The sequence below is a fragment of the Tyto alba genome, unplaced genomic scaffold (assembly GCF_018691265.1).
Source record: "Tyto alba isolate M040663 unplaced genomic scaffold, T.alba_DEE_v4.0 Super-Scaffold_46, whole genome shotgun sequence".
Classification (NCBI taxonomy): domain Eukaryota; kingdom Metazoa; phylum Chordata; class Aves; order Strigiformes; family Tytonidae; genus Tyto; species Tyto alba.
This window is the reverse complement of record NW_024881322.1, coordinates 14062867-14079216: the sequence shown is the minus strand read 5'-3', so window position 1 is coordinate 14079216 and position 16350 is coordinate 14062867. Positions and strand designations below refer to the sequence as shown.

The 16350-nt window shown below is 40.2% G+C and overlaps 1 protein-coding gene across 8 annotated transcripts in view; it reads right to left on the bottom strand.

The window, feature by feature from the left end:
• SUGCT (succinyl-CoA:glutarate-CoA transferase) overlaps nt 1-16350 on the bottom strand; it is a 332431-nt gene that overhangs the window by 195705 nt on the left and 120376 nt on the right. For all 8 annotated transcript variants that reach the window (XR_006166817.1, XM_042806312.1, XM_042806311.1 and 5 more), the window contains 2 exons: nt 8770-8841; nt 3833-3930 (listed from right to left, as the gene is read on the bottom strand). Coding sequence is in view for 7 of the 8 variants with exons in the window: in XM_042806312.1 (XP_042662246.1) it covers nt 3833-3930; nt 8770-8841 (170 nt within the window). In the remaining variant the exon portion in view is untranslated. The remainder of the gene's footprint in view (nt 1-3832; nt 3931-8769; nt 8842-16350) is intronic.

Here is a 16350-nt window from a genome sequence, read left to right as displayed (position 1 = left end):
CCCAAGACACAGCCTTTTTTTAAAAAAATGGCATTCCTTAACATTGACCGATTGTACCAATGTCTCCTTTGTGCACACATCTAGAATAAAAGTGTGGCCAAAGAGACTCTATTGCTTAACGTTTACCCTAGCAAATGAAAGGCATCAACTGTCTCCTTGGTATTCTGAGTTCAGATGTTTTGTAAAATTTCAGCTCCACACATGCAGTGAATTAAATGCTCAAGACTTCAGGGAGTTCTTGACCCTCTGAGTAGGTCTGAACATCTTCTATTCCTAAATAAAACCTGGGAAATCCTTTTCCTTCAGAGGAGAAGGTTAACAATCCCTCTTCCTGCACTTACTAAGTGCTCAGAAGTTACACAGGAATTGCATTTTGAAAATTAAGAAAAATAGGAAAAGGCAAGTCATACCTCTAGAAATTGTTCAAGAGAGATAGGAGGAAGGAGACATGTTAGGTAGGTCAATGGAAGACTATTCTAGGCTCTGGTGGAATCTCAGCTCAATAAGATTATAACAGCATCAACAGTTTAGGAAAAAAAGTATGCATATATCTACTGTGCAAAATCAGGGATATATGCAAGCAACTGCAGAGTACCAAGTGTCTGCCATACAAAAATTGCGTAAAATAACAATGACTTAGTGGAACAGGAGGGATGTATAAACTGAAAATGGCAGCAAAAGAAGCTGGGAGAAAGGGAAGGAAACACAGCTGGATGTTTCCTCTCATGTGCTTCTAGTCACCATAACTATCATAGAACCACAGACTGGTTTGGGTTGGAAGGGACCTCAAAGCCCCCCCAGTGCCCCCCCCTGCCCTGGGCAGGGCCCCCTTCCCCCAGCCCAGGGGGCTCCCAGCCCCGTCCAACCTGGCCTTGAACCCTTCCAGGGAGGGGGCAGCCACAGCTGCTCTGGGCACCCTGGGCCAGCGCCTCACCCCCCGCACAGGGAAGGATTTCTGCCTTAGATCTCATCTAAATCTCCCCTCTTTCAGTTTAAAACCTTCACCTCTCGTCCCATCCCCACCCCCTGATCCAGAGTCCCTCCCCACCTCTCCTGTCCCCCCTTTAAGCCCTGGGGGGCCGCTCGAAGGGCTCCCCGGAGCCTTCTCTTCTCCAGGCTGAACCCCCCCAACTCTCTCAGCCCGGCCCCCCAGGGGAGCTGCTCCAGCCCCCCCAGCATCTCCGTGGCCTCCTCTGGCCCCGCTCGAGCAGCTCCGGGTCCTTCTGCTGTTGGGGGCCCCCGAGCTGGCCCCAGCACTGCAGGGGGGTCTCCCCAGAGCGGAGCAGAGGGGGAGAATCCCCTCCCCTGAGGAGGATCGCTGGCCGCACCAAACAAGTTTGCTGACTTTTCCATTGCAACATTTGTAATAGGGGCTTTGAGCAACCTGATCGAGTAGAAGGCGTCCCTGCCCGTGGTAGGGGGGTTGGAAGTAGATGATCTTTAAGGTCCCTTTCAACCCAAACCGTTCTACGGTTCTATGAAGATCACTGGAAAGAAGCTGCTTTGCCTCAAGTTGTATGCAACCTGCCTGGCACAGCAACAAAATGAGACAAGGCTGAATGGCCTGACTAAATCCCTAAAGGACTTTCATATTCCTTTTTGCCTTCCACCACACAAAGAAGGGGCTTATCTCAACAAAAGTGACTGTAGCAGAATCCACATCACGAAAATCACAACTCTTCTAAGCTACTCTGGCTCATGTCTCCACAAATTCTTTGTGAGGCGGAAAGCAGTGTACATATAGTGAGTGAATGGGAAGGTCTGCAGGTGTTTCTTTCCAACTAATGCACCTTAGGTTTATAATTTCCATGTGCTGGAAGCTGCAGTACTATCAAGCAATCAGTGATTTAATTAAGGTATTTTTCAGTGAAATTCTGCCATTACTATTTTGTCATTTCCCTTCATTTCTCAAGGGTTGACATTTTTCAGCACTGAGAAACTATTCATTTAATTCTCTAAGTAACTTCAAAAATGAACCACATATAGTTTTACAAACAACTGTGCATTAGTGAATAAAAGCAAAGTTACCATGGAATGTGTATGGAAACATTTTCAACCTCCATTAGAATGCCAAAGGTGTTTGTTACAGTCAGAGTTTTAAAACTGAATGCCAGATGAATTCACAATACTATGACATAACAGAATACTATTGGAAACGTCTGCTCTAAAAGCGTGTATACAGTCACATACTTGCATATAAATTACACAGAAATTCAGCCTAAATGACGCTAATAAAACAGAACATAAACTTTGACAAAAAAAGATATAAAGCAGTAATTGAAAGAGCAATGAGGTAATATGATGAACTAATAGTTACAGATATAAAAACAAATTAGGATTCTGGTGATTCATTCAAAGAACAACTGTTCCTTCAATTTTATCTTCTTTTTCAGATATTGCCCATTAAAGAAAAACCCCTACATTCAAAATTAACCACAAGCAACAAGCTATTAAGTAATTGATCTGTAAATGGCAAAACAGCACTCTCATAAGGTACCACAGTACATCAGATAACTGGCATATTAAATGAAATGAACCCCAAGTAATAAGTCAACAATAACCAACTTGGAAACTAAGATGAAGTGTCAAGAATGTAAGAGGTCAAAAGTAGGTCAGAAGATAACTATTCCCTTTCAAGGGCTTAATGCTTATAGGAAGAGTGGGTTCATCTGTGCTATCACAATACATTTGTTATAAGAAGGCAAGTAAAATATGAGTTCCTAAAGTTCATCATGAACAGTTGTAACATAATTACTTGAAAATGCAAAGTCATCTGGTGCTTCAGTATTTCTTTGGGGGCAGGACACCTGAAAATGTACAGGTAAGACACAGACAAAAGTGCAAGTGCAACAGGAAGCAGCAAAATCACTCTCTCTACAGTCTTCAATGCAAGGTGATTCTGGTTCTCAATATCCAAAAATTGTGTGGGGTTGAGAGGAGGGGAAGGGGTGTGCTACTGAAACTCTTTCCTCAGATGGAGTGAAAAGGGGAGGAATACTCCTTACAAAAAAGGAGGCCAAGTGCCAAAACAGTAGTGTGACATTTCTTGAATCACTGACACCTGTAGATATACTGCCTCTTCCGCTCATGCCCCAAGGTACGAGGTGTTGCTGAAGCCACCTTTGGGTAGCTTTACACGGATTAGTTTCCTTCTTGTGTTATATGAATTTATCATCCTCTACATTGAACAGGAGAGCACGCCACAGAAATAAGGCCTTCTCAAACAGAATAAGGAAGGTAACTAAGCTACTTTAATCTCTCAAATAAAGGGTTCCTCAGCTTCCTCTTAAATAATTGTTAATTAAAGTATTTAATAGGAAGAGTCCCATGTAGAATACTAAGCACATATCCTTTTGATTTCAAAAGGACTGACCCAGCAAGAATTTGGGGCACAGAGTACCACAATACAGAACCAGCAGTGAGGGAGTAGCATCAAGAACTCCCTTGGATACAGCAACTCTCATTGAAAACTTTAAAATCTCAGTCACAGCAAAAGCAAATGGTGCTCCAAGCATTTTATTTCCAGGAGTTACATTCATCCAGGAAAGCAGAAAGCACTGATTGTTTCACTGCAATTCAAGTTAATCGTTAAAAATAAATGAAAATGGTTTCTGGAAACTTAAATCTGTGGTCTGGCTTCTTGCTAATCCATGATAGAGTCTGTGTGCAAAATGCAGTATATTTAACATCAGTAAGTGTTCTCAATACTGTTTTTTAAAAAATAAAGTATCTCAAAAGAGTTAAGTAAAATTTCCATGTGATGAGAGCTTCTTATACATGACTATTTGTATTAACAGATTAGATGTCATTTCTTCCGTTTTAATTAACTTACCGGGTTGACAATATGTCAATAAGTTCTTTTCTGTTCTGGACTCTGAGTGTATTAGTTTTGTATCTGGAATCATTACTAACTTCAGGTAAATTCAGGATCTAAGTAAAAATAAAGGTGAGTAAGAAATGTGCTTGGCAGGAGATATTTATCTATCTAAGGAGAAATTCATTACCAATTTAAAATAGCTTTCAAAAAATCCCTACTCATTAATCTTTTAATACAGATTAGGAAATTCAGAAAAAATAATTCCTCCTGGTTAATGTTACATAACAAGTACAGAAAAAGACATAAATTAAACTGAAGATCCAAATCTTAGTTGATAGCTTTCACCATTAGCTAGGAGAAATTCTTCTTGTAGAACACTAAAAAGTTTGTAAGTTATTACCGTGAGGTTGGAGAGATCTGTGGGATTATCCTGCACTAAGTTATATGTCACAGAGTAAGAAATATGACTGTACTTCATATGCTAGACTGAGAAAAGCTATGTCTAAGAATATTTCTTTCCACTTCAGTAATTTCTGTCAAAAGGCAAAAAAAAAGAGAAAGTGTTTTTCTATTGAAATGTCATATATTTTCTTTATGATTTTTTCCAAAAGAACTAATAAAGAAAATTAGCAGTATAACCTCTATGAAAGGACAAATATATCTTCTCTATGTAACTCCCACCTGGCACATTAGAAATTTAACCATCACGCAAAGACAATGTGAATTACACTATGAAGGGAATTAAATGTGAAGAATGAGTCTTAGAATTTTGTAGAGGCATTTATGAGACAGAGTAGCTATGTGGATAATCAATACGTACTATCTAATTTATCTATTCATGCCACAATGTATCTATATAGAACAGAAATAAACAGAATGAATTGTACTTTCCAAATTTATTAAAAAATATCCCATCAGCTACACAAATGATAACAGTAACAGAGCTACAGCATAGAAGCTTACAAATAAAGAGACTGTCACATTTTCTTCATGTAATTTTACTCACTAACACACACCCAAGATCAGTTTTTCTTACAATGAGTCTTAAAATCATTCTAAACATGCTACATTTTTTTACAGGGCCATTGCCACGGTTTACAAAAAAACAGCACTGGCTGAAAGCTGAAGTCCCTATAGCCCATCATCCTACCTCTGCCTGTGGCTGAGTGCTGATGCTTGGGAAGAGCTTAAGAACAGGGCCAGTACATATGATACTTCCTTAATATTCATCCAAACTCCAGCCATCTTTAGATTAGGGCATTTCTGAGTTGGAGCTGCTTTCTGTGTATTTGGTGATCCTCAGTGGGTTCTTGTTTCATTAACCTGGTCGGTTGCTTCTTGAATCCATATGCCTGTGGACTATCCCGTGTAAGTGATACACAGATTGGTGTCAATCTTTCTGATATTTGCCTCAAACCCAGAATTCTACTAATTGCTCTGGGATCAGTTCAGACCAAGGCCACTATCATTTAATGACTCCTCACTCTGCTGGAGTGAATAAATGGCTTCCCTTCCAAATGAATAGCTGTTGATGACATAAAACCATCAGCAAAACAGATACTCTCTCAACAGATATTTAGAGATACCCAAAACAAAGAGTCATCTTTGACATAGCTGTTACCTAGAGTGAAAAAACTAAGCATGGAAATCAAGGTATCAGTAAGTGCTGTTAGAACAATGACCATATTATATAGCTGTTCTGCGGATTTTTATCTACAAGGTAAGATAAAACATTAATCTAGCATCTTCCACCAACACTTAATTCACAGCATATTTTCTTTGCCTTCTATGTTTACATATTCTAGTTTAAGAAAAAGACAACATATCATAATTTAGAATTAGAAAATGTTCTTCGTTTCCTATCTGAACATTTAAGAATAATATTGGTACCCCCTTAAAATTATCTCCTCTTTTTAATACGGATATTTTGGAGTTGCAAATCACTGCCTTAGGAAAAAAAAATGATGCAAGGTTGTTCAAAGTAAATGACAGTGAATACTCATTTATGAGAGCTTAAAAACCCCAAGAAATTAATCAAAAAACTACAGTTCCATTTGATGAGTTATACGAAAAATGATCATATGGAGTTGCTCACTCTACTGTTTTAATTAACGTTACTGACTTCAGCTTCAACTTAATGTCCATCTGTTGTAAAGCTGCATGTCTATATGTTCTTCTCAATTTTTTTGTGACTAACAAATGCACATTTGAGAAGTTATTCATTAATGTGCCATTCATCTTTCTGCATCACACTGCCAATGTTATTTTCCTTATTTCACTGTGACCACTTGGAATGAAACTGCTGTTCTCCATTTCTAGCCCTCCTTCAAGCTCTAAGATGCACATTCAGAGTTTACGCTCTCTGTGTTTTGTCCCCAACACTAGCAAACCCGTCTGTACCCTCCTTTGCTGTACACAAGAGCTCAGTCTTCTGAAGACTCTTGCTCAGTATTCCTGTTAAGACCAAAGCAGCCACACTTCGGGATGTGCTTTTGTAACACTCGACCACTACGAAATGCACCTTCAGGCACAGAGTTACAAAGTTTTTCTGCAATTAGCCAGGTCCCCAAACAAGCTAGAGTTAGCTGTCATTGATTCTGAAAATATCACCGTGAATTATTCCAGTTTTTCTTCTTTCTGCTTGCCTGAGAAGATATGGTTGGAGCAGAATGTTTGCAATTGTTTACAGCTTGAGCCAGCTGTTACATCTCTAGAGTATGTGTCTTCAGGGCAACAGCTTCCACACAGCCTGTATTTTTAGCACCAACTCATCTCAGAAAGGTCCTCTAATAGCAATTCCAATGTTTGAATTAGTGGTCTCTGTATTAACTAAAGGTTCACTAGGGTGTTGCAGGCCTTCCTGTAATAAAGTCCTTTTCCTTTATTGGCTCTCCCCCTTCACAGCGTTTTAAGTTCCAAATCACCTTCGCCTTAGCACAGAGCATACCTCTAATGGGTTTCACAGCATTCCACTGACTTCCACATCACTCCATTTCTGGGCAATGTAATGGCCCAAATCCATACCTACAGTAACTCAATATGGGTAAAAAGACCATTCTTTTAAGAAACAGATATGATAATTGGTTTATAGAAAAACCTAGCCATTACCCAAAACTTGACCTATTTTTTCTGGGTTTTTTAATCCTTTTGAAATGCAAACAATCATCATTTTTCCATGTTCTGTACCGCTTACTTTCAATTCTAGAATTACCACAACACCTTTATAAGGATGAAACAAAAAACCACCATCCTGCAGACTAGGGCCACTATTCAACTCACTTAATTTTAGTACTACAAATTCTGAGGTAACACAAATGCTGGAAATGTTGCCTCATCTTCTGGGGTACCATTCACTCCTTACTGATGACAGAGGGAGTATGTAGCAACAAGCCACACCTTAAGTCTCTCAGCTGCACCCTACAGTAAGGTGAATGCATGGTCTGAATTTTGAGTGCCTTCTAGCTCACACCATGGTGTCAGAACCTACCGAGCCAGATCTTCAGCTCTGCTTTAACTCAAGGATGCCAAGATGGCCAGCATCTGGTATGTAACTCTTCACTTCAAGTGATTAAGACATGTCCTGGCACTTTCTGGAAAGATCTCCCTTATGAGACAATGAGTCTTTAATAAAACCGAGTTGTGGCATGTAGACACTTATTCAGTCATTAATCGTCATTCTTTTTAAGATAATGACCACAATGCAGTGGCCAGACACTTGCATGAAAAAAAAAAAAAAAAACTGAGCAAACTTTGAAGATGTTAACTTGTTACCTATTGAGAGCACCAATTCAATCAAGAGAAACCAGACCCCTCGAGGCAGCAAGGTGTGGATATGAATGCCAAACTGCACTAAGAGAGAATCACAACAGCACTGTTTTCCTACCACATATATCAGTTATTAGTTGTGAATATCCATGGAAACATGAAATGTCTGACATGAACAAATGGAGGAAAATAATGTTCAATTTCCTGAGTGTGATTAATTTAGGTTAAATATCCAAGTTCCCAGAGAAAAACCACAATGGCAGGAAAAAGCTAGAACTCGCATTTTTAAAAATGCTGTCTATGCTATATGCAAAATTTCTCTTGTCCCAGCTAACATGTTACTGGGGTCTTTTGTTTGGAATTTTGCTACACCTTATTTAGAACATTTTTTTCCCTACAACCACTCCTTCTCTTTTAAAATGCATTCACTGTCCAGGGAAAAGCAATTCCAGATATTAAAACAAGAGGAAAAGAGTATGTGAAAAATCCAAAACTATTTTACAACTTTCCAAGCTACTCTCGGGGAAAACAGGATTGCCAGTGTCATGTGGATTCAGTTCAAAATGACAAAGATACCAGATTTTGATAGCAACAGTCCTGTTTGAAGATCTGCTCTTCAGTGTCTCATCTGCACCACTCCGAAGCCATCCCACAGTCCTGTAATATTTACTTTCTAAGAAGTCCGCAAGTTTCTCTGGCAGCACAGACCAGCAAATACTAGTAGTGATCGAGAGGACTATGAACTCAGCTACTGATTAAAGTGTCACAAGAAGCATCCGTCCCCTGGCTTTGCTTTGTTGATAGCTATGCCTGTCATGTATTTTATGCAGAAATTGTCACATTTCTTCCTGAAAAAGGCATCAGTGTGACTTCCGTGACATTCACCATTCCAGAACTGGAAAGTTGTTAGCTTGTTCATTTATTAGCTAATTAGCTGTGCAGCTGCACAGACTTCAGAAGGGGTCCAGCACTCACAACTTGGGGAATTGGGGTGTTCTGAATGCAGAGGCCAAGAACAGAACACATATCAGTCCCCTAAACTACCAGCAAGAACCTCAGGGTTAGAATTTGCACTCACTACTTATTTTCACAAAAAAAAGGGGAATTAAGAAGCAATCGGTAATTATTTTCCTAGTCAGAATGGAAACTATTACACACTGCTGCACTGTTGCCTAACGCATCATTACCTTGCACACAGTGACAAACTGCTGATCATTTCCAGCTCCCACCACGATGTAGCCATCCTTGGTCTTAAAAGCCTGGAAGAACAAAGATAGATGATAAGCTGTAACTAAACTATAAAATATTAGCACGTCTTTTAAGTGAAAACTTTGTAATAATGTTCAAATGACTTTCTTAATCATTTCCACTCAGACCCAATCTTTGGTTCTATAAAAGTGGCCCCAAGGCACCCACAAGGATGGATGCAGCGCTTTTGATTTTTCTAGAGTTCTTCTAGAGTTAAGAAGTTATCTTGGCTAACAGTTTATTTGCATAAAATGTGTCTTGAGGCATCCTGAAACTTTGCAAACGTGTCCCACACTCACAAGGACTGAGAAGGATTTACCAGGATAACGCTTACTTGCCAGGAGTTATTTATTCAGCTTCACTCTTTGTCTGACAGAGAGCAGACAGCTGCACTGAGGTGTCACAGACCCTGACCAAATACGCAAAATAAATAATTGCCAAATAGCAATGACAAGTTAGGGACTCTCATGGGGATTAAAGGGATAGGCTGCATCTTTCCAGCTCTTCAGCTGGAGATTAAGCTACCTCCTTGGTCAGCAGTCTTAAGATCGAGCTCCTGGAGAAAATGGGACTTCTTTTCCAGCTTTAAGGATTTTTTTTTATTTTTGACTTCGTTACGGTGGCCTTACTGGTACATTTCATGGTGAACAGAACATTTAACTGGGTAGGACATCACAGCTTTCATTTCAGTCTAAATCATCTCCACAGATTTTCACTGGAAAAAAGAAAATCTGTAATTGGCATAATCCTCATTTTTTACCATTGTGTCAGGGCATCTTCTAAAATTGGATAATGTGAACAGATTCCCCTTTCCTCCACACCTCTCCCTTACACAAGGGTGTGTAACTGCGGTTTCAGTCACAGGTGTTACAACCACAATTTTTGCAAGCATTTGGGAAAAATTCTTTTGCTACTAATTTGAGTTCAGTGCAAGAGGCCAGCACAGGCTATTGTTCTATCGGTGATGAGGGCTTGTAACACTTTCTTGCAGAGAGCAAACCTCATCTTCCGTTCTCAGAAATCAATTTTTTTATAAGCTATCACATGTCCTGATCTAAAGGTGTGAATTCTTACTGTAAATTTTGGTAAAATAACACACAGATATAAGCCCTGGTGTGGGAACACTTTAATAATAAAGTTTTCTCATGCCACTGTGGCTTATTCTTCACAAGCAGGAATATGTTATTCCCACTTGCAATCTCTCATACAGATACAACTACATCCACACTGAGACTCTTTCACCATCTGGTATGGCCAAACCTCTAAAATTTTATGTGGAAAATTATGTCCACTGAAATGCAAGTAACCATACATCATAGTTAGGATATCACTTGTTTGCTCTCGCTATGTTTCATTTCCTGGTAAATAGTACTGGTCAGTGATAAAGTTTAGCAATTTATTTTTCATACATTTAATTAAGCACTTCAGTCTAAGATTCCTAGCAAGCAAATATTTAGTCTCAAGCATGCAAAAAAAGTCCCACTGACTTGGCCTCAACACAGTAAAAGTCTAGAAGCATACAGAATATAAAATTACTGCATACTCACGCTGAGGAAAGCAACGATCACAGAAAAAAACTGGGGAGGAGAATTCAGAAAAAAAAGGTTGTATATGAACATGAACAGTTTTTAGATATATCTGTTCATGCAGATTTCTGTCTAAAACAATCATGATAGAGCCTGGTCTAAGAATATATAAGACACTCCCCCCCAGCCAAAAAAAAAAAAAAATAAAAAAATAAAAAATGGCTTTTAGTAGGAACAGCTATGAACTAAAACTGTTGGTATAAACTTACTGACTTTAGTTACAGACAAGATCTCTTTTCGGAACACCCTGCCCAAATCCTGACCTGTCTGCTGATGCTCTGACTTCTACAACCAGCCACACACATTTCACACAAGCTACAGGTTAAACGCTACGTGTATCTGTGTGCATATGTAACGCAATATAGTTTTTATTGGTGCGACCACCTACTACTTCCAGTAAACACAAATTAGAATTTCTTTTACACATTCTTTTAAACTTTTAGTCAGGATTGCAAAGCCTACAATATGTCATATGTACTTATATATGGATTGCTTTCCTCTGTACTCCAAAGTATATATAAATTGGTAGTATGGGCAAATCTTTGAGAGTTACTATTTACCAGCAACTTCTTTTGAGACTTGCATCTCTGTAAGAAGACTGCAAACACCAGTAGCTGCATACCACCGCGAAACACGCATCTGTACCCGTGAGCTGCCCAGGCAGCAGAAGGCACTCTCAATTTAAGGGCCTGGTTATTAGCATGTGTGCTTCAGTTGCTTTGCGGAATGTGTGGGAAAACTGATTATTCCTAATTGCATTGTATGTCTAAAAAGCTAAAACAACAATCATGTCATCCTTACACAACAAAAATGGTATCATAATAAATGCAGCAGTGTCTTTTTCCATGAGGCTTAACTTAAATGTCTTCGGCTGCTATTTTAAGCTTCCCATTACAAACCAGCTGATTATTTGCCAGTCATTGCTGCTGATAAAGCAGAAACTTCAAACGTTATTAGCACAATATTGATGCCAACATTTAAGGCTGATAACAATGGTTTTATTCATCACCCATAAATGTACGCAGACTATAGGTTACCACAGGTTACGGTCTGGTCACAGAAAGCTTCACAATCTTATTATACAAAGGAGAGAAAGGGCAAAGTGCAGACAGATTTTAATGAGATTTTGTTTTGATAAACTGCTGTCCATCACATCGAATCATTTCACATTAGCACAATAAAAGGCGCTACGCACACAAGGCAAAAGTCTTTTTTCCCTTCCCCTTTTTCTGAAGAATGAGGCCTTTTGACAAGATTCTCAAGAGCACGAGCATGATTTAACCTGCTACTCCCATGTGATATCCTGAGCAATAGGACATCACTTGGTGAAGACAAGAAACAAAAACCAGGCAAAAAAAGTTAGTCCACATTTTATTCACAGAAAAGGCAGAGCACCCAAAGGTGCAGCTTTCCAGTACGGTGTAAAAAGCTTGGGGGTTTCTAAGAAGATAATCTGTAAATTCACTCTGAACTATATATAGTACATGACATCAATATATGCATGTTCAAAGCCAGATCTCAAGGTCCAGTGTGCATGCACCAACACCTCACGCTAATGGATATTACAGGACCTCATTAGGATTCAGCACTTTTCCAAATTTGATCCTAGAACACTGAGATAGTTTGTGTAGTGAAACATTTTAACCTCCCTAAACACATGGATTATAAACTGTATCCACCTTCAGAAATGTTCTAAGTGGTTTACAAGTATTCCCTGAAAGTGCTAAATAGACTATACAATGAAGATGCAGGCCAAACGTAACCTTACTTTATTATCAGAGCGGACAAAGACTTACTGAGATAATGTGAGGCCAAACTAGCCAGTCTTTCACTGCTCTAAGTCAACTGCCTTTCAAAATTTGCCAGCTCTGATGGTGTTAATGAAAGACCATCAATCTCTTGTATTTAGTGCCTGCTTTATGAATTTTAAGCCTATATATGCTATGACAATCGTCAATCACAAATATCTTTGCATATGTTTCAATCTGCACGTTGATGACACAAACAAAACTTTAAAATGTAAGAGACCAATTAAAAGACACACCAATTCCAACAAAACGATGAAAAGTCCAGGTCGGTTTTCAGTATTTGAATCCAAAACACAGAAATCAAAATAACCAGAACATCTACCGCTGTGTATGGTGATGCTTTACACCCCTCCATCAGGTATTTATACACATTCATAAGATCTCAAACCTACTCTCCACTCCTGCAGGACAAACAGGCCCAGCTCTCTCAGCTTCTCCTCATATGAGAGATGCTTCAAGCCCTTAATTATTTTCACGGCCCTTCACTGGACCTACTCCAGTATGAGCACATCCTTGTCCTACAAACCCCAGATGTGGAACCATAACTGGATTCACTGGTTATTCATCCTCACCAGTGCTGAGCAGAGGGGAAAGATCACTTCCCTCGCCCTCCTGGCAAAGCTCCTCCCAACACGGACCAGGATGCTCTCTTTGTCACAGTGGAACACTGCTGGCTCATGTCCCATTTTTTGCCCACTAAGACCTCCAGGTCCTTTTTTGCAAAGCTGCTTTCCAGCCAGAGAGCCCCCAGTCTGTACTGATGTACGAGGTTATTCCCTACCACGTGCAGGACTTCCCTTTGTTGAATTTCATTAGGTTCCTGTTGGCCCATTTCTCCAGCCTGTCAAGGCAGCACAACCACCTGGTGTATCAGCCACTCTTCCCAGTTTTGTATATTCTGCAAACTTGCTGGGGGTGCACTCTGTCCATCATCCAGGTCACTAATGACCATGTCAAACAGTGCTGGCCCAGTGTACCCTTGGGGATGCCACTAATGATAGGCCTCCCGCTGGACTTCATGCCACTGATCACAACCCTTTGAGCACGGCAGGTCAGCCAGTTTTCATTCCACCTCAAAAATCTAAACCTACATCTGTTGAGGGAGGGCAGAGTGAGGGAACTTCACGGTCTAGTCTCAAAAGCTACTGGTGGATCAAATCCAGCACGTGCTGAAATACAGCCTCCGGCCTTCACCATTAGTAGGCAGCTTCCAAGTGCCACAGGGACTGTCAAGGCCAAATGCAAAGGACGCAGGTGCCATCCAGGAAGAAACTAGATGTCACTTCTTCAGAGACTTCTCAGGAAGAGGAATTGGGAGGCCAAACAATAACTGGAGATACCAACAGAACAAAGCATTGAGTTTCTGAAATTGCAGGATTATTCCATATTTGGGAGAGGTTAATGGATTTAATTGTGTGCACAAGCTACTGATTATTTTCATTACCAGTTACCATATTGGCCTCTTTACTCATAATGGCAGTCAGTGGTCGAAACATCTGAAAGCTTCCAGGCCTCCCCTTGGAGGAAGATTTGCACTACATCAGGTATGGTAAAACCGGTGTATTACTCGTCTTTATGAGGTTTTTTATCTGATGTTCTTATATGAATAACAGTTGGGATCTGTAAAGATACTTACAATCCCTTCTCACTGGGAAGAGCTGATGTTAGATACCCTCAGATTTGAAGTACTTGGCAAGACAGCACTGTGTTTTGATTCATAAAGCAGAACAGTAGCATCTCTAAAAGCACCCAATGGTGGATCATGAGGGGAACAGCTGAGGGCTGGCGGAGAGTCACTATGTATTGGTGAGTTCTGGAGCAGGGCTTAAAGGGTAGTAACTTTGGAAAGCCTCCTAACTGATGTTGTTTTTACAGAGCAACAGGCTGATTGCTTCAACTGGCATCATGAAGCAGCTTGCTTAAGATTTTGGAAAGATGCCATCCTTTCATAAAGGCTAGCTACGGTGTTTCTGTAAGGTACCTGTTTGTCAGCACAACAGGGAGCGCTCTCAGATGGCATTAAGGGAGAACGCTTCCCTGAGCTCCTTCCCAAGGCTAGCATAGGAGCAAGCATCTTTGTGTGAAGGCTGAACAAATCTCTGAGACCAGCTGGGGACAGTGCAGAACAAAGACACCTACTTGAGGAGTCTGTAAACATAAAAAGAGAAAAAGCTAAACCAGTGTTTTCAAAGGTTTGAAACATACCACCACCATTTTTTAAGAAGAGATTTTCATTTGTCACTCTTTCCCTTCCATCTTCCCACTTAACAGCAGTCTCTTTGCCCACAGAATCAGTGAATAATTACTCAGTAAAACACTGTGTAACCATACATAGGTCTCCATTTGTGTACTTGAAGTACTTCCCTGGTATTAATGGGTGAGGTCAAAGAGAAAAGCTGGTCTCTTGCAGGCTTGGAACCACAGAAGAATTACAGTGTTACTTTTAATTTCTTGCATAATTTGTCTTCAGTTACACTTTGAAGTTTCCAGTGTGATATTCGAGTCAATGCAAAGGTCATTTAAGGACAAGCATTCTCTAGTCCTAATGTAGATTAAAGGCTGTAATTAAGAAGGTGATGTATTCAGGATTTGATTGACCTGTACACAGGCTCTCTTCTGCCAACTAAATGTATCTACAGCATATGTTGATTTTTCTCTCTCTCCAACCCTATCAAACTCTGGTTCCCAGACACATTAAAGAGTAGGAGATCCTCAGTTTTGCTTCAGATCTGGAATGGTTACATTCCTTCCAGATGGGATAAACTTGACACATCATTTCTCTACCTTTACACATTGATTTGAATAAAATGTCACAGAACCATGGAGTAGACACATTCTTTTTTCTTTCAAGGGAAGGGAACAATCCTTTCATAACAGCTTAATATTTAATTACTGTACTAAATGGGAACAAGACCAAGAAGTTTGGTCAGTAGTAGTTCTGAACAATACATATAAATCATAAAGACCACACACTTTGAAACTATTTGCCTACTTTGCACTTTCTTCCAGTGAAAGCAAACAGTAAAAATAAAAAAAAAAATGTAAATTTCATGTACTGGATTAATGTATGCTGAATGTTCTCACTGAGCAAACTGAAGAAGGGCATTGCACACAAAGATTTCTCTTGCTCCCCTCTGCTCTTCTCAACCCACACTACTCGTGTCTCTATTCACTGCCATGTTGCAGGACGGGCTATCCTGCAGCTTCACTGCTATCACAGCCTACCAGACAGAGCAGTATTAAGAATATCTGCAATAATTCTCTTGCAGAGAAGAGAAGTTTGACTGGATGCCATGAGCTTGTGGGAAAGGTGTTTATTGTAAGACTGGGAACGATTACTTTGGTCTCTGAGATGAGGCAGAACACCGGCACTGATGTTAAGGAAAGTACACCACAGACTACCAACCAGGGAGGCCGTTCACTTCTACAGAACCCACAATCCACTGGCCAACTTTTCTGATCAACCTGCAAGTTCCATGTATGTGTGAGTGCAGAAAAAAATGGCTTTGCCTAACCGATCCAGGAGCAAAGCAGATGAAAACCATTAAATGTGCGCTGAATGCACCTTGCTGAAAGGGGCAGCACAGTTAACACAAAATCACCGCATCAGACAGGGATCCCTACATCTGCCGTTACGGTGCATTGCTCTCAACCCTCCCTCAGGAAGCAGGGAAGCCTCGCTCTGCTCTCCAGACCCTGTCATGTTTCTATCTATCCAGTTGTTGCCTGAGGTGAGAAGAATAAACTGCTGGGAACAGACTGCAACCAAGGTCTCCCCCATCCCAGCTCTCTGTGCTAAGAAATGGGTTGGAGACGAGATCCCTCTCTCACTTACTCTTCCTCTGGTCAGAGGATATTCGCACTGCTCGTTTCCCAGCTGGCTAGATGCAATACATAGATTTGTAATCTAAAAGTATCACTTGGGCACACTATTTACCAAAAAGACTTTTATAGCTGTTATTCCTATTCAGTAGTGCAATGGACATTAAGTTTGGATTGCATGCCCTTATTTTTAAAGACAAGACTCTTCGCCTGATCATCTCAAAGAATATATGCTGCAAGGAAATTAAGCCATTTTCTTTGTTTTCCAATGTGAATGCAACACATTACGTCTAGCCTCACCACC